This window comes from Anguilla anguilla, chromosome 13 (assembly GCF_013347855.1).
Source record: "Anguilla anguilla isolate fAngAng1 chromosome 13, fAngAng1.pri, whole genome shotgun sequence".
NCBI classification, from domain to species: domain Eukaryota; kingdom Metazoa; phylum Chordata; class Actinopteri; order Anguilliformes; family Anguillidae; genus Anguilla; species Anguilla anguilla.
Window position 1 is genome coordinate 19,698,276 of NC_049213.1, and position 19,483 is coordinate 19,717,758.

At 43.2% G+C, this 19,483-nt stretch overlaps 2 protein-coding genes and 1 non-coding gene across 5 annotated transcripts; all 3 read left to right on the forward strand.

The window, feature by feature from the left end:
- Positions 1-906: 906 nt before the first annotated feature.
- Positions 907-12,750, forward strand: LOC118211302 (tumor protein D54-like). 3 transcript variants are annotated; one of them, XM_035388406.1, is made up of 10 exons: positions 907-1,123; positions 1,227-1,474; positions 3,208-3,341; positions 3,450-3,598; positions 5,272-5,319; positions 9,056-9,157; positions 10,053-10,079; positions 10,732-10,773; positions 11,206-11,254; positions 11,447-12,750. In XM_035388406.1, exons 2-10 carry the CDS (start codon positions 1,456-1,458, stop codon positions 11,534-11,536), a joined length of 660 nt encoding a protein of 219 aa, XP_035244297.1. In that variant the 5' UTR covers positions 907-1,123; positions 1,227-1,455; the 3' UTR covers positions 11,537-12,750. The 3 variants fall into 3 exon arrangements, with proteins under 3 accessions (XP_035244297.1, XP_035244298.1, XP_035244299.1); XM_035388407.1 differs by having other exon boundaries at positions 909-1,123; positions 3,235-3,341; XM_035388408.1 differs by lacking the exons at positions 10,053-10,079; positions 10,732-10,773 and having other exon boundaries at positions 912-1,123.
- A 723-nt stretch (positions 12,751-13,473) lies between these two features.
- On the forward strand, positions 13,474-13,545 carry trnae-cuc. Its single transcript has one exon. It is a non-coding gene; the product is annotated as a tRNA-Glu (tRNA).
- An 840-nt stretch (positions 13,546-14,385) lies between these two features.
- LOC118211303 (pancreatic progenitor cell differentiation and proliferation factor B-like) lies at positions 14,386-18,115 on the forward strand. Its single transcript, XM_035388409.1, has 5 exons — positions 14,386-14,562; positions 16,248-16,341; positions 16,558-16,635; positions 16,994-17,090; positions 17,724-18,115. Exons 2-5 carry the CDS (start codon positions 16,287-16,289, stop codon positions 17,824-17,826), a joined length of 333 nt encoding a protein of 110 aa, XP_035244300.1. The 5' UTR covers positions 14,386-14,562; positions 16,248-16,286; the 3' UTR covers positions 17,827-18,115.
- Positions 18,116-19,483: the final 1,368 nt, after the last annotated feature.

Sequence of the window (19,483 nt, forward strand, 5' to 3'; positions counted from 1 at the left end):
ATTGTCATGGGTTGTCTGTGTGTATAATAATATTTCCAAACTTAGAGGCTGTAGTTTCTTATCCCATCCTTTAGTTGTATGCCACCTCCCTCAGTCACCAGCTTTCACATGGTCACAGATCCACTTTATCCAGTGAAGAGCAAATTGCTCAGAACTAAAGATAATTATCTAATGCATATTATAAGGAAGCACTGCATTGGGAGGGGAGGAGTGGGGCGCACTTGGGATGTTTTTTTCTGCAATGGTCCCTAAATTTAGATATTTTTTGATTTGGCCATTTGCCTGTTTCCACATCTGTGTTCCTCTGGATATTATGGTTCCTTTCCACAGTCCAAATACATGCAGGTTAGACTAATTGGAGAGTCAGAAATTGCCTGTAGGTATTAGTGTGTAAGTGAATGGTGTCTGTGCCCTGCGATGGATTGGTGACCTCTCCAGGGTGCATTTCTGCCTCTCGCCCATCGCATCCTGAATAAGTGGGCATAGATGATGCACAATAATCAAAAAAATTAATGGATATACAACAATGATGTAATGCTGCAAACACAACTCTCTAAATAATAATAGTCTCAATCTGAAACCAGATTCATGAGTGTTCATGATATGTCCAGAGGGTAATGTGCCCATATGATTGTGCCAGGGGAAAATCATGTCAAAAGAGCAGTTCTGGGCTAATATTGGGCTAAATGGACAAGTGTTGATGATGATGATGATGATGATGATGATGATGATGATGATGATGATGATGATGATGGGGGGGGGGGGGCGGGGGGGGGGAGGGGGGGGGGGAGTAGGGAGTAGGGTTGGGAGTGTCAAGAGTTAATGGACGCACAATGTCATGTGACACAATTCTCACAGGACACCAGTATTTCGTTTGACGCGTCATATCTGTGCCAGTCCGTTTACATTTTTTCATTTTTATTTCAGTCCTAGTTGAAAGCAAAACAATATGTGCCAATTACTCTGTCTTGTAAAAGCTAAATCAAAGATCAAAGCAAAGATTTGATGTTGCATTGCGGTTGTTTTGGTTCACATTATTGTTCACAATAAACCGGGGGGAGAAATACCCTTATTTTAGATGCCCTTTAATTGAGTTTAAGTATGGGTGTACTTGTCACAAAATGTATGTTCTGGAGATCCATTAATTGTATGACTGGTTGACTCATTTGTTTATTTTCACGATGACCTGATAAACTGACGTTTTTTTTTTGTTTTGTTTTTTCCAGTTTAGGAGATTTCCCCGAACCCCGATAACGTCGTAGCTGTGCGCCGGAACCAAGAGGCTAATTTGGAACTCATCAAACCGAGCCGTGGCTCTTGTTTGGGAAGTCGCTGGCAGGGAGAGGTGGTTCTGATACAGCTAGCGGGAAAGCTGATCCTGAACTAATTGCCCTTGCACTAGCGCGCTAAATTGGAGTTGGAGGAATCTAACGTTAAGATACTATATCTGACGATATGGAGTCTGCAAATCAAGGTAACCGTTTGATTTAGCTGACGTGATTGTAGTGTTGGCTAGGTGTAACGTTGCCCCCGTCGAGCTTCTAATTCAATATGCTGTTAACGGGATGTTGTTTTTTTTTAAGGCTGCTAACATGTTTAGTCAACTTGTAATATGCCACTTGGTAGTTTGTTGCTCGCCAGCTATCGTCCAGTGCCTGTCGCACTCCTACGACCGGGAGCATATACTTTCAGAAAACGCATAGGAATAACGTTAGCTAGCTAGTTATCCAGATACCGTTATCTAGTCGGGATAAATTTCATAGATCATTGCTGGCTGGAAAGGGAATATAGCTGACCTATGCCGTATGATAGGTAGTTTGCTTTGCTATATAATTAAGTCATGTTAATGGATTTGCTAGAGGTCACGCGGCTCGTAGCTTCTTTGTAGGCAACTTGGCTAACTTTAAATTTGCTAGCTATTTTTTAAAAAACGAGTTCAGTGTCACTGGTAATAGATTTACGTAATTTACCTAGCAGGCTCATTACATTAGTTAAATTGTTTACTCTAACGTTACTTATTACATCTTACCTAACTATTTGCGTTAATTAACTTTTTGCGTTAGACTAGTTAACTTTATTTCTACAAACTAGCTATCAGCATCTATTTTACTAGTAGGAGGTTAACTATGGCAAGTCAGTTAAGGTTAACTCGCTAAATAACCCGACATAGGTAACTAATCTTAAATTACATCAGTAGTTCGCTATCCTAGTGACGCTACGTTTATGGTGCGTATTTTTATTTTTGTATTCTGGAGCGAATGAATGTTTGCGTCTCTAAATGTTATGAGGAAGATGATTTGGAGGTATAGCTGTAATGTAGTGTAGTCAGCCAGTTAAATTAGCTGATGGCTGTCATCAGTAGTGGTAGCCATGTGCTGGGATTAAAATAATCCACATTGTTTTATGTTTATAAACTGGTTGCTACCGATCAAATTTTAGTTTATGGTACCAATATTTATAATTGACTCCCGCTTGCTAGCTTTTTTTCTTCAATTTGACCCTTTTTTAACTCTTAGTAGGTGGCTGGTCCTGGCTGACATCCCCGCGTTTAATGCGTGAGTAGGACATTGGCTAGCTACCTGGTTTAGCTTGATAATTGACCAAATTGTTCTAGCAGCATCCCTACCTACCTAGCAATGTCAGCAGCTTCTCCTTGCCTGCCAGGACAGGCACTGTATTTGTGACATTTAACCCATGCACGTTTTATAATTGATCTCCCTTATCATACAGTATTGGCTCTGGAAGTGAAGATATTGTCTCTTTGACTGGCAGGCCGTACTGTTTTCAGTTGTCCTCATGAGACAATTTAGCAAGTTAACTAACGTTGACAAAATCATTATACCAGTTTAACTGGAGATATGACATTCTGCTTACTAAAAACAACAATTTTGTTAGAAGTCATTGGCTTTTATTGAGTCGGTAGCTCAGTACTAATCTAGATTTCTAAATACTTCTCCATAAAATATTTCCATCAAAGAAATTTCTGTCTGAATGTTAAAGGATACACACAGGAAGTGATCTCATCCAAATAATTAAGAGTTGAAGCCGTGTGTAACAGCAGCTATCTTTCCACATCCTTATCCTGTACTATGAACTCCCTCACTTCCTCCTTTGTTTGACACACACAGTGTATTACCCCTTTTTCTTTTTTCTCTCTTTCTCCCTTGCTCCCTCCCTTTCTGTGTCCTGGTGGGGATTTTGGCTTAGATATTAACCTGAGCTCTCCCAAAAAAGGCCTTGGGGCAGACCCTTTGGATGCAGACGTGCCAATAGAAGGGGCTGTAGGCGGAGCTGGCCTGACCGAGGAGGAGACTGAGGAGCTGAAACTGGAACTCAGCAAGGTGCCAAAGATGGATGGAGTTTCCATTAAAGAGTGGGGTATGGGGTTTTGGGGTACAGGTATGAAGCTGTGCGGTATCTCTAACAGTGGCGCTCTTCTGTGTTCTCAGGTGGAGGAGGAAATACTCACCTTGCGGCAGGTGCTGTCGGCGAAAGAGCGTCATGCGGGTGAGCTGAAGAGGAGGCTGGGCCTCACCCCCCTGAGTGAGTTCCGACAGAACATCAGCAAGGGCTGGCAGGATGTTCAGACCTCCAATGTGTGAGTACCTCCTGTGAAACACACACACATGCTCACCCTCCACACTCTAGCAGGTGAATACTTCATGTGAAACATAAATGAATGATATTTAGAGGAACAGCTGCAGACGCCTGGAAGATACGCTAATGCTTTGTGGGCTTGTGATTGGTGCTTGGTTCCTCAGTGAATTCTCATTGCTACCCTTGTCCCACAGTACCAACAACAGGGGCATCTTCAAACTCATTCATAGATGCACACACATACACCTTTCATCAGGTGCTGTAAGCTGCCTAATAACAGGGACAACTAGAACACTGGAAACAGATGAAGTAGGTGCATGCTCAGAGGTTACTAGAGGTGGTTTGAAATTGTATGTCAGTTGTTTTTTTCATTCCTGTAGCTGTGATTGTAAACACACAGTCCATGCATACATTCAGCACATATCTGCCATGGAGCAGGGAGACATCTCTGGGGAAGAAAAAACGAATTACTCCTGGCATCAGGCAAATACCATACAAGTGCTCTTTGTTGTCATGTATCACGCAATAATTTAAGTTTAGTTGTCTTTTTGATCAAATAAATGCACTGTAATAATACAAGACACCTTACTAAATAATTTATTTTCTGTTGGTGGGTACAGAGTGGCAGGACGCCAGTGTGCTATTAGTGAGTCAGACCTGGACTCACAGTTTGCCTGGTTTGCTATAATATGTGTAATATAATGTGTGTGTGAGGTTTGTAAATATGTATCAATTCTGTGAACAAGCCCTTTCTTCTTGATGGCAGTGACAGATCTGGAATGTGAAGGGGATGTAGCACTGAGCAGTATTGCCTTTCCAGAGACTGTTAACAAATGGTCTATTGAATAATCAGAGGGCTAGGTCTATATTTTAACATTTATACTTCTCAAAGATCTTTGTACTCTTGAAGCTTACATGTTATAAATTTCTGCTTCTTATGGATATTCAGGAAGACGTGTAGCCATGGACAATGCCAATGGCAGTGTACAGTATTACTTGTCCTTGGCCATGCTTCTGTGAATATTCATAAACTGTAACATAGCATTACAAACTCCTGTTACCAACTAGGTCCTTAAATAAGGAAACTAAGATGGTAAGAATTGTGGAGTCACCAGTCTGGTTAACACGCATAATCTCTGCAGTTATTCACTGGGGAGATGCATTCTGTGTGACTTCCTGTTTCAGCTACTTTCTGAAACAGTTGTGGTGGAATAATCAATTCTGCAATTGCAGGGTTAGAATTGTAAAGATCAAGCAAATGCTTTGGGTTAGGCTATATCTGGGCCAGAGAGTATTTGGCTGCCCCCCTGACCCCATGCCAGGTGACTGTCTGCAAGGTAAGGTGTGGAATGTCATGTTGTGAGGGGTGTGCAGGAAGCTTGGCAGCCAGAGAATGTTCCCACTGCTGGCCAAAAGAGGCCCCACATCTTCACCCCAAGATGAGACATTTAAAAAAATTAAAAATAACAGATTTGAGTCTGGAGGACAAGCAGGTTTGATGGTTTTGTGCTGTTGTAAAAATGGATAAACAATTGTTGTCCAGGTGCTCTTATAATATATATATAATTCTGCTCTTATAAGACCAATCCCTTCATGACTGCACATTGTGAATGACAGCCATGCCCCTCCCCCATTCCACAGTTCTGAAATTAACGTCTTGTTGTGTGTTTGTAGTTATCTTACAGCCTCTGCAACTTTGGAGGACATAAGCCGGTCTGAAGCGTGAGTTATTAAACTTGTTTATACTCGTACATTTTTTTGTTAATGGTTGATTAAGATTTGTATGTGTGTGTGTGTGTGTGAGAGAGAGCGACAGAGAGAGAGAGTGACAGAGAGACAGAGTGAATGGTGAATGTATGGGGGTTGCTGGTAATTATCAGTATTATGGGGCTGCTGGAGGGGTATCTGGGGTTTGCTACAGCGAGAGAGCAGTGTGGATTGGTCCTGGAGAGCCAAAATCCTGCAGGATGTCTTATGGAGCGTTGTGCAGTATGTCTTATGGAGCGTTGTACAGGATGTCTTATGGAGCGTGTACAGGATGTCTTATGGAGCGTGTGCAGGATGTCTTATGGAGCGTGTGAAGGATGTCTTATGGAGCTTTTGGTTGGGTGTCGTATGCAGCGTTGTGCAGGATGTCTTATGGAGCGTTGTACAGGATGTCTTATGGAGTATGTACAGGATGTCTTATGGAGCGTGTACAGGATGTCCTATGCAGCGTTGTGCAGGATGTCTTATGGAGCGTGTGAAGGATGCCTTATGGAGCATGTACAGGATGTCCTATGCAGCGTTGTGCAGGATGTCTTATGGAGCGTTGTGCAGTATGTCTTATGGAGCGTGTGAAGGATGCCTTATGGAGCGTTGTGCAGGATGTCTTATGGAGCGTTGTACAGGATGTCTTATGGAGTATGTACAGGATGTCTTATGGAGCGTGTGCAGGATGTCTTATGGAGCGTTGTGCAGGATGTCTTATGGAGTATGTACAGGATGTCTTATGGAGCGTGTGCAGGATGTCTTATGGAGCGTTGTACAGGATGTCTTATGGAGTATGTACAGGATGTCTTATGGAGCGTGTGCAGGATGTCTTATGGAGCGTTGTGCAGTATGTCTTATGGAGCGTGTGAAGGATGCCTTATGGAGCGTTGTGCAGGATGTCTTATGGAGCGTTGTACAGGATGTCTTATGGAGTATGTACAGGATGTCTTATGGAGCGTGTGCAGGATGTCTTATGGAGCGTTGTACAGGATGTCTTATGGAGCGTTGTACAGGATGTCTTATGGAGTATGTACAGGATGTCTTATGGAGCGTGTGCAGGATGTCTTATGGAGCGTGTGCAGGATGTCTTATGGAGCGTGTGCAGGATGTCTTATGGAGCGTGTGCAGGATGTCTTATGGAGCGTTGTACAGGATGTCTTATGGAGCGTGTACAGGATGTCCTATGCAGCGTTGTGCAGGATGTCTTATGGAGCGTTGTGCAGGATGTCTTATGGAGCGTTGTGCAGTATGTCTTATGGAGCGTGTGAAGGATGCCTTATGGAGCTTTTGGTTGGGTGTCGTATGCAGCGTTGTGCAGGATGTCTTATGGAGCGTTGTGCAGGATGTTTTGTGGTGCTGGAGCATCATACTTTTGCGAAGAAACCACTTGCTGCATATTTGTGCAGTCCAGGGATTACATTTGAGTTGCTAAGGAAACAAGAAAAAAAATTGCCATAGGTCTCAAGGTGCCATATTATTGTACTAAACAGCAACCTTACAGCCTCTAACGTTCATGACATAGGCTAGTCTTTTGACAATGCAGTGCGTCCCTCAGGCATTACACTCAGGTAATTAGTAGGGGTCTTTCGGGGTTTGTTTTTGGATGCACACGATTGGCCAGGCTAGGGTAGAGCTGCCAGACTCCAATCCTGCAGGGCTGCCGTGTCTACTGGTGTTTGGGGTTTTGCCAGCACTTAAATCCACAGTGATTTAAGTCACTGATTGGCTAAAGAGTCAACACATATCTTGTTTCCAAGGCCTTAATTGGCTGCTGATTGAAAGAATCCCTCTGAAACCATGCATACGCTGTGGCTTTCCAGGCCTAGAGTTAATCCTGCAGATGCTGTGGCACACCAGCACTTAAATTGGATGGCCCTTGGTTATGGTTTTAAGCCAATAGGAATGCGGAATTGGGTTTGGCGAATGTTGCAATGCATGGCACACTAGGTGATGCAGTAGAGGTCAGCCAAACGTTGGGGGGGAGGGCGGTTGGGCGGTTGGAAGGTTGGAAGTTGGGTGGAACTGGTTTAGGCTCTCCCAGGGTGAGTCTAATCTGGGGATAATGCAAGTAATTCCCAAAGGGGGAGGGGGGATCAGCTGAGAACCTACAAGGATTGTGTTACATGATTGGTTGGTATTTCAACCAATCTGCTGCTGTTGCTGTGTCTAGGGCCTTGTCTGCAGTGCTGTACAGTTTGCTTTGTTTCAGCGTGTTGTATGCTGTTGTATGGTTCCTCTGAGGTATTCCTTAATCAGCTGCAAAAATGCTTCCATATATCTGCTATGTGCTGGGTTATAGCAACTTTTTAAAAACCAGTATTCACTTTATTCCTATGGTCTGTGTGCACATTTGAAACATATTATGGATAAATAGTACTTCAAAGGTATGTGTGTGTGCACGCATGTGTGGTAGTGACTGGGCTGGTGTGTTTGGGCTTGTGACTAAGCTGGTGTGTGTGTTGGGGAGAGGGTAGTGGCTGTGCGGGTGTGTGCACTGTCACTATATTAACATAATATAACACACAGGGAACCTGAGTTTGGATGCAAAATATTTTTTTAATTATTTCATTTATTTCGTGAATAAATTTATCAAACACCCATGTGAAAAAGTTTTCCTAAATAATTGGTTGCACCACCTTTAGCAACAATAACTGCAACCTAACGCTTCCAATATCTTGATATCAGTGTTTTACATTGCTGTGGACGAATGTTAGCCCGCTCAAATACATTTTCACAGCTCTGTGGAGTCTGTGCTTGCAAAAGGCTAAGGCTGCATTGTAAAATGCAAAGCTGTACTTGGATAATCCAGTTAGCACAACTTTAGCTCAGTATGCAGACTGACTCAGCAATTAGGTTAAAGGAGGCTCTAAATCAGAGGACAGCTGTGCCCTGCTAAAGTTTTGATTATACTGAAAGTGATATGATTATATACATGCAGTGTGTATATGTGCGTGCATGCATGTGTGTGGTGAGAACCTACTCCTTTGGGTGCAGTGATGGGAATTCTTTGTGCATTACATAATGTGATTTTTATATATGTGTCCCAAAGATGACTTGAATCTACACAAAAGCAGCAGAAAGGTTTTTGCCTTTTGGACACAGACTTCTGTTAGCATACCACTGCTCAATCCCACCCACAGCACTGGCATGGCTAGAGGTGTCCAAAACGCAGCTCTGTTTTCACCCAGACAGCTGTGTACTCCCCTCTCTCCATTTCCAGTTGAACTTCAGTTCAACTGCATTATTTTCTAGGCATACAATGTAGTGTATTGCCAAAGAATAAATGGCAATCAGTGAAAAACATATGCAAAAAAGATTTTAAGTCAGCAGTAGTACTTATATTGTCATTAATTTGTATGTATATTTTAAATAGCTATCAATTTAGGATTGCTGTATTGAGTTTAAAACTTGTATCTGGTGTAAATGTTGCGTTCACTCCTCTTGTCTCCTATTTCTCTTCTGCTCCCTCTCTTTTTACCCCTCTCTTTTTCTCTACCCCCTCCTCTCTCTTCCATTCCCTTTCTCCCCTCATTTTTTATCACTCCTTTTTCATGTGCTCCCTTTCCTCTCTCCCACTCCCCTCTCTTTCACCATCCCCTTTTCCTCTCCTCTCACATTTTCATTCCCTCCCTCTTGCCCCTCTCCTTTTTCATTCCATCCACCTCCCTTACCCTGTACCCCTCTATCCCTCTCTCTCTCCCTGCAGGTATAAGAGAACTCAGGAGACTTTCTCCCAGGCAGGTCAGATGACCTCTGCAGCGCTGTCCAGTGTGGGTACAGCCATCAGCAGGAAGCTGGGAGACATTAGGTACTGGCCCCACCTCCTCACTCTGATTGGCTGCTTACATATAGACTCAGTCTATCATCCAAATTTACCAAGACTGAGTCCATGTTACTACTGTTGGGGTAGTGTGTACCGGAGCCTGACTGAGACGATACCGATTTTCAAGGGGAAAATTTCACCGATTACCAATATGGCAGCTGATATAGTGATTTTTTTGCGCTGCTATGATGATGCAAAGGTACTTGGAAGGCTGCTTTCTTAAACAAATAACTTTTATTGACATTATTAACATTGTATCAACTAATTTTACATTGAACAATGTGACCTTTGTAAACATCAGTGTGTTGAATGTCAATAAATTACTGTCCAAAAATGCCAGTCAATTATTGACACATAAAACAAGAAGCACGGCTTCTCTGCAACTCCTGCCAGGGTGTCCTCAATCCTCATAGATGTTCCCTATTGTGCTAAAAACAAATTCACAAACGTACATCTTAGTATTTGTTTATGTTTAAAAATACATTTACTGTAGGCTACAAATGAGAGAAAACGAGCGGAGGTCCAACAGTAGCCAACCGACTATAATTTGTGATAAATAAGCAGCAAGTTATCAGTCATCTGTGTGAAGACCCTCTGCATCCACCCATGGGCCGCTGGGAAAGCGATGAGCAAAAATGACAGTGAACCGTTGGTTCAAAATACTAATATCAGTCCGATATGTAAGTCGGGCTCGAGTGTGTTTGGGTAATAGAGTTGGACAGGTTTGCATTGCTGGTGTGGGTTATGTGTTGTACAGGCCTGAGTACAGTAGTGCCTGTGTTGTGGTGTCAGTGGTACCTAAAATCCCCCCCCTTCAGCACTAAAGCCTGCTTCTACTCACCCTCATCTCTCTTCCTTCTTTTGCTGCACGCTGGTTCAGAGCTCTGCCTTTGTCAAATTCCTTTGGGTAAGACATGCTTCTGTTTCTGTATGACACTCACGCCTCTGTTTTTTTAATATGAGTGCAAGGCCAAAGTGTTGGTTTGAGCTCCTGGATGGCAGACACAGAAGGGGCTCAGTGCAGTGATGCTTCCAACATTCAGGACTGGGCCTGATCCTGGGCCTGGGCCTGGCCCTGGCCCTGGCCCTGGCCCTGGCCCTGTGGGCAGCACATCATTAGCCATAGTGTGGCAGAGGCACACTGTTGATCAATAGCACCTCCTCTGGTCAGTCACCAGTAGTGCAGTGTGCACAGCCCTACTGGGGGACTGCAGAGAAGAAATAAGTAGCTGTTGGCCATGCAAGTTTTAAAGCACACATTAGCATGCAGCCTCCCAGAACAATGGAGGATGCTGCAGCCATGGAATAAATTAACAAATAAATGTGGCTATTGTAAATTGGGGGGAAGGTGTTTTATACCTAAACTGATAATCCCTTGACCCTTGATGTCATAGTTTTACTTTGTTGTTTTCACTATCCCCCCTGGTTTCATGTAGTGACACACTTGCAATAATTAATCTTTAATCTCTCCGGTGATTGTGTGGCTTGAGGCACTGTCATTTGTGGTGCTGCTCTCCTTAACGCTCACCTCTCTGTTTCCCCTAATGCTGTCCATGTAGCAACTACTCCATTCGGCACTCAATAAGTATGCCCACTATGAGGTAAAGTATAATGTCAGCTTTTAGTAGTGATGGAGAGAATAAGGCTTCATCCACCCCAGAAATTGATGGAGCAATACATTTGTGTCAGTAACTCTCAGATTTGAACTCGTCATGGTGTTTTGCTTTTGAGAGTGAAGTCTTTTGATTGGTTCATTTTATCATGGCTCCACCCATTCTGGGGTTGGGAGGTCTCACCTTCCTCATGAACCAGTAGTTCTTTTTGTAATTTTAATGCTGGCTTGTTTTCAACTGCTGTGATGTTGGCACAACTTGGAAAGTGGCTTTGAAGTTATTGTATGATTGGATATACAGTATGTCTTTCCACATTTCTGTATTTAAGTCCTTTTTTTGCATTGGCAGGCATGGGTTTTGTTGTATAAGAACAAACTTAGCAAACCAGAAACAGTATTATAAATAACTGTTCTTTTGTAGGAACTCCCCATCGTTCAGGTCCTTTGAAGACAAGGTGGATAACCTCAAGGTAAGTTCCAGCATTTCCTAGCTCACCCTAACCATACACACACACACACACACACACAAACACACAGCATCCAGCCTGGACACCAATATTTCAAGGAAGACTTGAGAATAAGAGAAAATAATTGTTCAATAATTAACTATTTCTCTCCTCTCTTCCTCTCCTCTCTGCTTTCCCTTGTGTTATGTACTGAAGCATAAGATGGCTACCAGAGGCCAAGGGAATGGAGCTGAAGCCACCTCTCCCATTGGAACAAGCTCCTCACAGGACCATGCCCCTTTCTGAAAAGCCATGCCCCCTCTGGACTGCATACTCTATTATGAGTGCACCATGACCTAGATCTCAAATCCCTTGAACCCAACATTCTTGAGGGCCATACCCCCCTCCCCCACCCTACCTGAACTCAGTGCATATTTCATCTCAACCTAAGCTTGACTGCAGAATGTCAGAACTGTAAACTGTTAAAAATAAGTTAAAAATCAATTTTGTATGATGAACTATTGTACATAGCTTTGCAAAGTCTTTTACACACATTGTATCTATGTAATGTTGACTGTATAAATATCTATTTATTTACATCTGCCAGCAAGAGTTCAGGAGAGTCTAGGGTGGCCATACCCAAAGCCAAAAAAGAAAAAAGAAAGTTAAAAATATTTCTAGATTTTGTATGTGTAATGCAAACTATTGTGTTAAACAAATGTTCTAGTTACATTTATACACAGAGTACATTGTCAACTAGTGAGAAACATCACTTCATTTGAATGTAGCATTCCGTTATGGCCATCGCCTTACGGTTGAGGTGGTCCTTTGGAAACGTGATGACATTCAAATGACACATTCTGTATATGCAGTTTGGTTTTCATTCCTGGGGCCTGTAGGATTACTGAGTTAGCTGGATAACTGCACTGAGTTAAACCTGCAAAAAATAGTAAACAGCACTGTTTATGTCAATCCAAGTTCTAGATTTGGGAAGGTTCTGGGTTTTACTCAGTGCAGTTATCCAGCCAACTCGGTAATCCTGCTTCATGATACTGGCCCCAGGCTGGGCAGCAGTAGGTTAAAAATTAGACGATGTGCTCTTGTGTCCATATGAATGTAAGTAAAATGTGGGCTGTCATTTTTTAGAGGATAGTTATGTAACTTATGTGTTACCCCTCTTTTGAAGAGAGAACCCCCCATTTGAAATGATGAGGAACAGGAGAGGTCCTTGTGCTTAGTTTTGTATGCATATGCTGTCAGTCATTTGCTTTCCCGGTGCCACACAAACTGTCATTTATAGCTGCTTATGTCGTTTAGGAGTAGGGGGCATCAATAAACAACCGATGGCACCCGCATGTTAAAATGTTACATTACGCACATTACCAGCCTGTAGAGCCTAGGAATTCATACTGAACAGACATTAAAATATCTTGCAAAACCTATAAGGCCAGTTATTCATGGCATTGTGTTATTTTACTTTTTATTTTGGACTTAAGAAATAAAGGACGTTTGTGAAGTTTGTCCTTTTTGATGTGAAAGATGAAGACCGGTGGTTCTTAAAGGCAGACTGCAGGATTTTATACTTGAAAATATTATAAAATAACCATGCTAAGGCATATCTATGATGCACTAGCAATCTATGTATTTACCTAGTTTCACCACAATCCTGAACCTTTTACCTGTATTTGGGACGTTTCTGGGCATGGCACTCTTTTCTGTGTAGGGAAGGGTGGGTGTGGCTACAGAGCGTAGATGCAAAAAAGCCTAGATACAGTAAAGCAAAAATAACTAGTCAACCTTGGAATTGCTTTTCCATGGTGGCATCAGTTGAAGTTCGCCAAGGGATGAAAATCGACGCGGAGTTGGCCTGTTTTCTGTTGGACCTGTAAGTACTTTTAGCTACCTAGCTGTGTAAGGCAGCTGTATGCCTGAGGTTGAGGAGCTTTTGTATTGAATTCTGTTCTGCCATCGAGATGTCTTTCTCTCTATGGGAACTGTTGTTACTGTTCATGGTTTCAACTTGGCTAGATCTAGCTTGGTAATTCACTAGCGTTTATTTCAATTGGGAACTGAATTGCATGCTATGTGTAGCCAGCTTCACTAACAAAATTGCAAACCAATTCCCCGTCCTCGTCAGGGTTCACTGGTTATAAAACGCATTATAAATTGAAATATTTCAATAATTTATTTCTAACTCTGTACCTTAGGTATACAGTGAGATCCATGATCACACAGCATGTACCTCCCTGGTGGTCTAGTGGTTAGGATTCGGCGCTCTCACCGCCGCGGCCCGGGTTCGATTCCCGGTCAGGGAATGAGAGTTTTTTTTTTTTTTTTTTAACATTTTTTTTATTTTTACATACTCAGTGGATGACAAATAGAAGAGAATTACTGTATTGTCCACCTGGGAATGGAAATAGTCGAGTTTCATCGAATAGTTTCATTTGAAAATAAACTATGAGCACTTCGAAAGGCTTTACGCTATATACAGAATACGTACAGAACTGATTATACTGTTACCAATTTTGTTTCAAATTGCTATTTAATGCTGTCTTTGAAAATGTAGACGCCCTGCACCACTTCTGGTAGTTCTCCTTCAAGTACCACAAACACAAAAACGTGTAGGCATTTGGTGAAATTGCCAAACGCACCTGTTCATCCTTTCATTACATATCTTTACTCTGAGAAATATAGGTTTGTCTACAAACATCAGTACATCAAGCTCACACAACAGACTATACACACACAATTGTGTAATATTAATGTTTTTCACGCAGTCTTCTCGTGTTTCACGCAGTCTTCTCGCGGAAGATAAATTCGTAAATAGAACATACATCATATTTATCTATAAATAGTACCCTACATTATACTTTTATGCGAACAACAGTTTTATTTTTGCATATGGAAATGAATTCATTGTAATATGCTGCATTTTGTTTAACAGTAAAAAGGAAAACAGGTTAGTAGAGATTACTGACCAAGCTTGAAAATGTTTTTTTTTTTTTGGTCGTAATTAAAACAGTTGACCTTCGTTTTGAATTATTGTGCCAGTATGTCTTGTTTTGCTCGGTGAGTCGCTCGGAGACAGGAATCGAGGAAAGGGCCTGGTCTCGCCCTGCGTGTGCCTGACGTCACCGCAACATATAAATCCTGTTCAGTTCTGTAGACAGTGCAGAAAGAGCGTTCGGCTGAGACCAGAGAAGGACGTGGAGGGTTTTACCCAAAATTACTTTTACAAATGGGCCCCGTCGCCTAGCGTTTAATACTCTCACTTGAGCCTTGCCCTATGAGATCTCGCACTTCGTGCTTCTCAACATCCAGCACACTAAAAGGTGAGTTTTTGTGGCGAAAATTAAGAGTGAATGACCAGAAGCTAACGTTACCGTTAGTGTGGCTGAAACAAAGATGGATGTCTTGTTTGTTAAAATGGAGGAGGGGGATGAAATGACCCAATGGAAGGCAATTTCTACAGGCAACACATTTCTCTTGGCTAAGATGTCATGTCCAGCGGAAATGTGGATTTGTGGAAATTGTGGCGGTACTACCTACAAGGGAGGACTATGAACCAGCTGATATAGTTAAACATAATTTATGACCAACAACATCTTAACAGTTTTTTTTCTAATATCACGTTCGTTTATGTACCCTCCCGTTTTATCCTCATTGACCCAAGCCACCGGCGTAACGCAGACGTTTGTTTTAAGCAGCAGATGACATGTCAATAAAGTGAATTGCAGGCACTAACGTTAGCTTACGTGAGGATTTCACTAGCACCATCAATTTCAGTTCTACACCCAATCAAAACTGTTTGTCCAAAATGGTAAAATGTTATAAGTTGGATACACCGTCCTCAATGATGGCTGTTTATGACTAATTTCAGACAAATCAGTTTTAGGCTAACGCGAAGCTCACCTGTCGAAGTTATTTGTTATTTTTTGTTTGTCTCCTTACTTTTGTACAATGTTATGATTGTCGTCATTCATCAAGAGAAATGTATCGAACCATGTCTCTTCGTCCGCCATTAACATTACAAGGTCGTAAATTTGAGGCAAGACATTGGCGATTAAAATAACGTTAGTAACGAGTATGTGTTTACGTTATTTCACTAAATCTAGCCATGCTAGCTAACTACTGCCCGCACGCTTGCATGCAACACCAGCACGTGAGCGTTCACATCCAGATCTGCTGTCCAGTTTTCTACATGTTTTTCCTTTCGAAATGTCTTTAACATTTTATTCCGTCCTGCTCCACCGTAGTCGCAGGGGAGTCCTATGTAATTCGTTTTATCTGCCTATGTGGCGCAGAAGGGTATTAATGTAGCGGCTCGTGCTGTCCAGGTTTTATAACCCCAGTGGCCATCTGGAATGGCGTCCTGCTTCTTCAAGCCTCTAGAATCCTCTCCAAAACTGTAAATGTTTTAAAGGATCTTGGTTAACCTGAGGTCATGTTGCTCTGATGGTCGTGGTGTAGTCCTTTCCCAAAAAAATGCCAGTGACTCCCACAAAGTATCCTTGTGCCATTATTAATTATATATATATACTGTGTAATGTAATTTGTATGTGGTACGTGAAGATATAATGGACATTAAATTGCATTTTAATGTTTTTTTTCCTTGATGTTGTGGATGACCTGTAGGTCAGAGGATACAATGTTGCATGTGTGTGTCCTCTGGTCTCCAGTGTGTGGAGGCTGCGCACATTGCAGGGTTAGTTAGGTGAAACTCGACCCTGAGTCCAGCTGTTCTGTTTGGCCACGCCCCTTCTCCACGCCTGCATTGGAATGCGACTGTCTGTGCTCATAGGTCAGCCCTGCACATGTGCACGTGGCCTGAGGCCGGCTGCTGGGTCCAGCAGGCCTGCTCTAGACTGTGACCCCCTCAGCAGCTGAGCAGGCCCTTGCTAAATGAAACTAGTGGCACCGATGCAGGCAGCTCTCTGCTTGTGTCTGGTTTTCCACTCTCTTCATTCTATTGATGTCTGTGTGAACAACTGAGCAGATATTCTCTGTTTCTCTCCAGGGTTTTCCATCTGCATACTGTTGACTGAAGCTCAGAGTAATGGCAGCAATTCCATCCAGCGGCTCTCTTGTGGCAACCCATGACTACTACCGAAGTGAGTGATCTGCCCTGTTGTGTAACATTGGTTATTGGTTTTGAGTCTGACTGTGTGTGTGTGTGTGTGTGTGTGTGTGCGCGTGCATGCGTGTGCGCACATGTCCCTCTTGTCCTCACAATTTGGGGCAATTTTTGCCACTGACATTGAGTACTAAAGTTTTAAGCTGTCGACATTTTGGGGCCCAGTCCAGCCTGGTTTCTCTCTGTCTTTCAGGGCGCATAGGGTCCACCTCTAGTAACAGCTCCTGCAGCAGTTCGGAGTACACTGGGGAGGTCATTCCACACCATCCCGGTAGGTCCAATTCTTTAATGTGTTTGGAATATTGGGACAATTGGTGGGGTCTTTCAAGTGCCATAATAAGGGTGTTTTTGTTTCAATGGCCTGAGGTTAAGCCACACCTTATCCTGCCAGTATCCTTACCTGGTATTAGAGGGGGTGTGGCTGATTGGCACAGGGCCACGTGCTAACGGGAATAGGGCCTGTCTTTGGCTCATGCCTGTTTCATGTTGAGTCAGTCTATGATTAAGGCAGTATTTCCTGTGTGTGTCTGTGGCCCCGAGCAATTGTTAGGATGTGGGATGTTGCCTGGGTTTTTTGCAGCCAGGTACACTGCTGGTTCTGACCAGGTGGGTTCCGGTTCTGTTCCCAGGTCTGCCTAGGCAGGATTCGGGACACTGGTGGTCCAGTTTCTTCTTTGCGAAACAGAACCAGCCAGGTGTGGCTCCTGGGACTGACCTCCAGCAGAAGTGAGTGCTGTGAAATACCATCCTGATTGACCTGCCAATGAGTATGACCTCATTGGCAGGTCACACTCACCTGTTCTCAAATGGCTTTATGATTTCCTGGTACTTGCTTCCTCCAGTTACCATTACTCATTTGGCTCATTAACTGTATACACCATCACCAGATCACATGTAGATTAGGCCACAGTGAAGCCGTTCATGTAGGAGACATGAGAGAGGTCTTCAGCTGTCGCCCTTGAGCTTATTTATAAATGTAACGTGTCAGGTCATGTAAGTTAGTGGGCTTGCTGAGTCATTAAAGCAGAAACGGGCACTCCAGGTACCTCCAGTTGGAATTCTCCACCTCTGCTTTAGCTGTTTGCCCCAGGGGGTCAAACTGCAGACTTGTGCAGGTTTTTCTGGGTTTCTTGCTATCAGCAGCTAATTTTGGCCTTGGCTGGTGGACTGTTTAGCCAGTCGCAGACTTTAGCATTTAACTCCTGAAATGCCCCCAAAACCAGCGGACACTGCAAGGTTTGAAACACCTGCTTTATTGGCCCAATCTTGCCCCATTTTCCTACTGGGTGTCTGAATGAGGGTGGATTGATGCCTGGAGAGCTGCTATGACTGATGCGTCTTCCTCCTCCCTGTTTTTAGGGTGGTCAACATGTCCAATGGCCAGGTGACATGTGTTGCCCAAGAGATGGTGAAGCGGCAGGTGAGCGAGACCAACGACACGGGAAGCGCCACCCCCCCGTGACTTCGGCCCCTGCCCCGCCCCACCCTGCCAGCCCCGCAGGACGACGCTAGGAGACGGGGGTGCACCCCATTTCTTATTTTTGTACATTTATAGTAGAAACAGGCTGCTGTTTGTGTGTAACTACTCCTATTACCATTGATGACCAAAACAGAAAACCGAAAAAAAAGTTAATGTGATAACACTTTTTCCATGTGTTTGTAACACAGTAGTAGATGTGAGCCTTTTGTGCACATTTCCACTTCGTCACCCTTGCTTTTTGACGATGAATAAAGTAGCATCGTGCAGCCTACTCATTTGTCTGGTGCTCTGTCCTGTACTAACTGAATGAGTTACTTTGACAGCAGGTATTTGGTGGCACATCGTTGCTACAGTGCCTGTTTCTGTTCATGGATATTTGTTGAAGTGTCTCAGTTTAAGTGCCCTGCTCAAGAGGGCTGCTGCAGTGCCGAAACCTTCGAGGCAAACCTGCGAGCCCCTGCTGCTCATTGGAGGTGTAAACCCAGTGTCCTGACGGGAGGTCACTCATTTTAGTCTCCAGCTTTTGGTCGTCAGGCTGTTGTGCTGAGGTTTACCGTCAACTGTCTTGGCTGAGGCGCAGTTCATGGCCGACACAATCCTCTCTGGTGAATTGGGATCAGGGTGTCTATTTTTGGGGGAGATAAACTGTTGGCTGGGGGCAGCTCATTCTGTGGCTCAGTTTTCCAGATCTGAAACTCATTTAAATGCCTTTCCCACCCCCCTTTCAGCCATGGGAAATATTTTGCTCGATGGGAAGACTGATGCCTTGCCTGGAATTCAACCTGGGGGTCCTCAAGTCTCACTCTGCTGTCTGTCTCTCTCTCTCTCTCACACACACATTCTGATTCCCTCCTTTCTTGCATTGGTGCAGAAACTCTTAGACCCAGTTTTTGTATTTATTTTCTTGACCATTTCATTTTCATTTAGTGGCTGATTCACTAAAGTATTGATGCAAATGAATAACTGAGCAACATTTCCAAAATATTAAGTGACCTGTTTGTGATGATAAAAAGACAAGACCAAGACACACCGTGGAAGCAAATGAAAACTCGGGGAGTAAGGGAAAGGTCAGGTTTTCTGAACATCTTCGTGATCAATGCTAACTTGTCGAGGCTGAATTGGAGAAGTGACCTGCAGCGGAGAGATATCTGATATGGTGTTCAGTTGCACGCAATGTCAGTGCTGTAGATGTTGCTTGATGCAATGAGCATAAAAGATGGATATAAATAAAATGGTCTTCAATTCAACTCGGGAAACCAAAGTGGGTGGGATCCTCCAACTGAGCAGAGCCTCGATAATACAATGCAATTAGTTATTTTATATTTTCTGTACGAAATTGTCCAATATGGTATTTAACCGGCGCAAGTAGTTGTAGTGTATGGTATTCACACTACAGTCACAAGCCAATTAAATGACACCATGTTACAAGCATAGTCTTTTGGTTGTGTTTGTTGTACTCATTTTATTGGTGTGTTTCACTTGACCTATCCCTAATGACCTCGTTTACAGTAACATAAACAAAGCAGTAATCTGATTTGGCACCGTGGAGAATTCCTTTGCCACTGGCTTTCAGGCAGCATTCAGGGAATTGGTCTAATGGTCTGTATCCAACCTCTATTTGTAGTCAACTGCTTTGTTG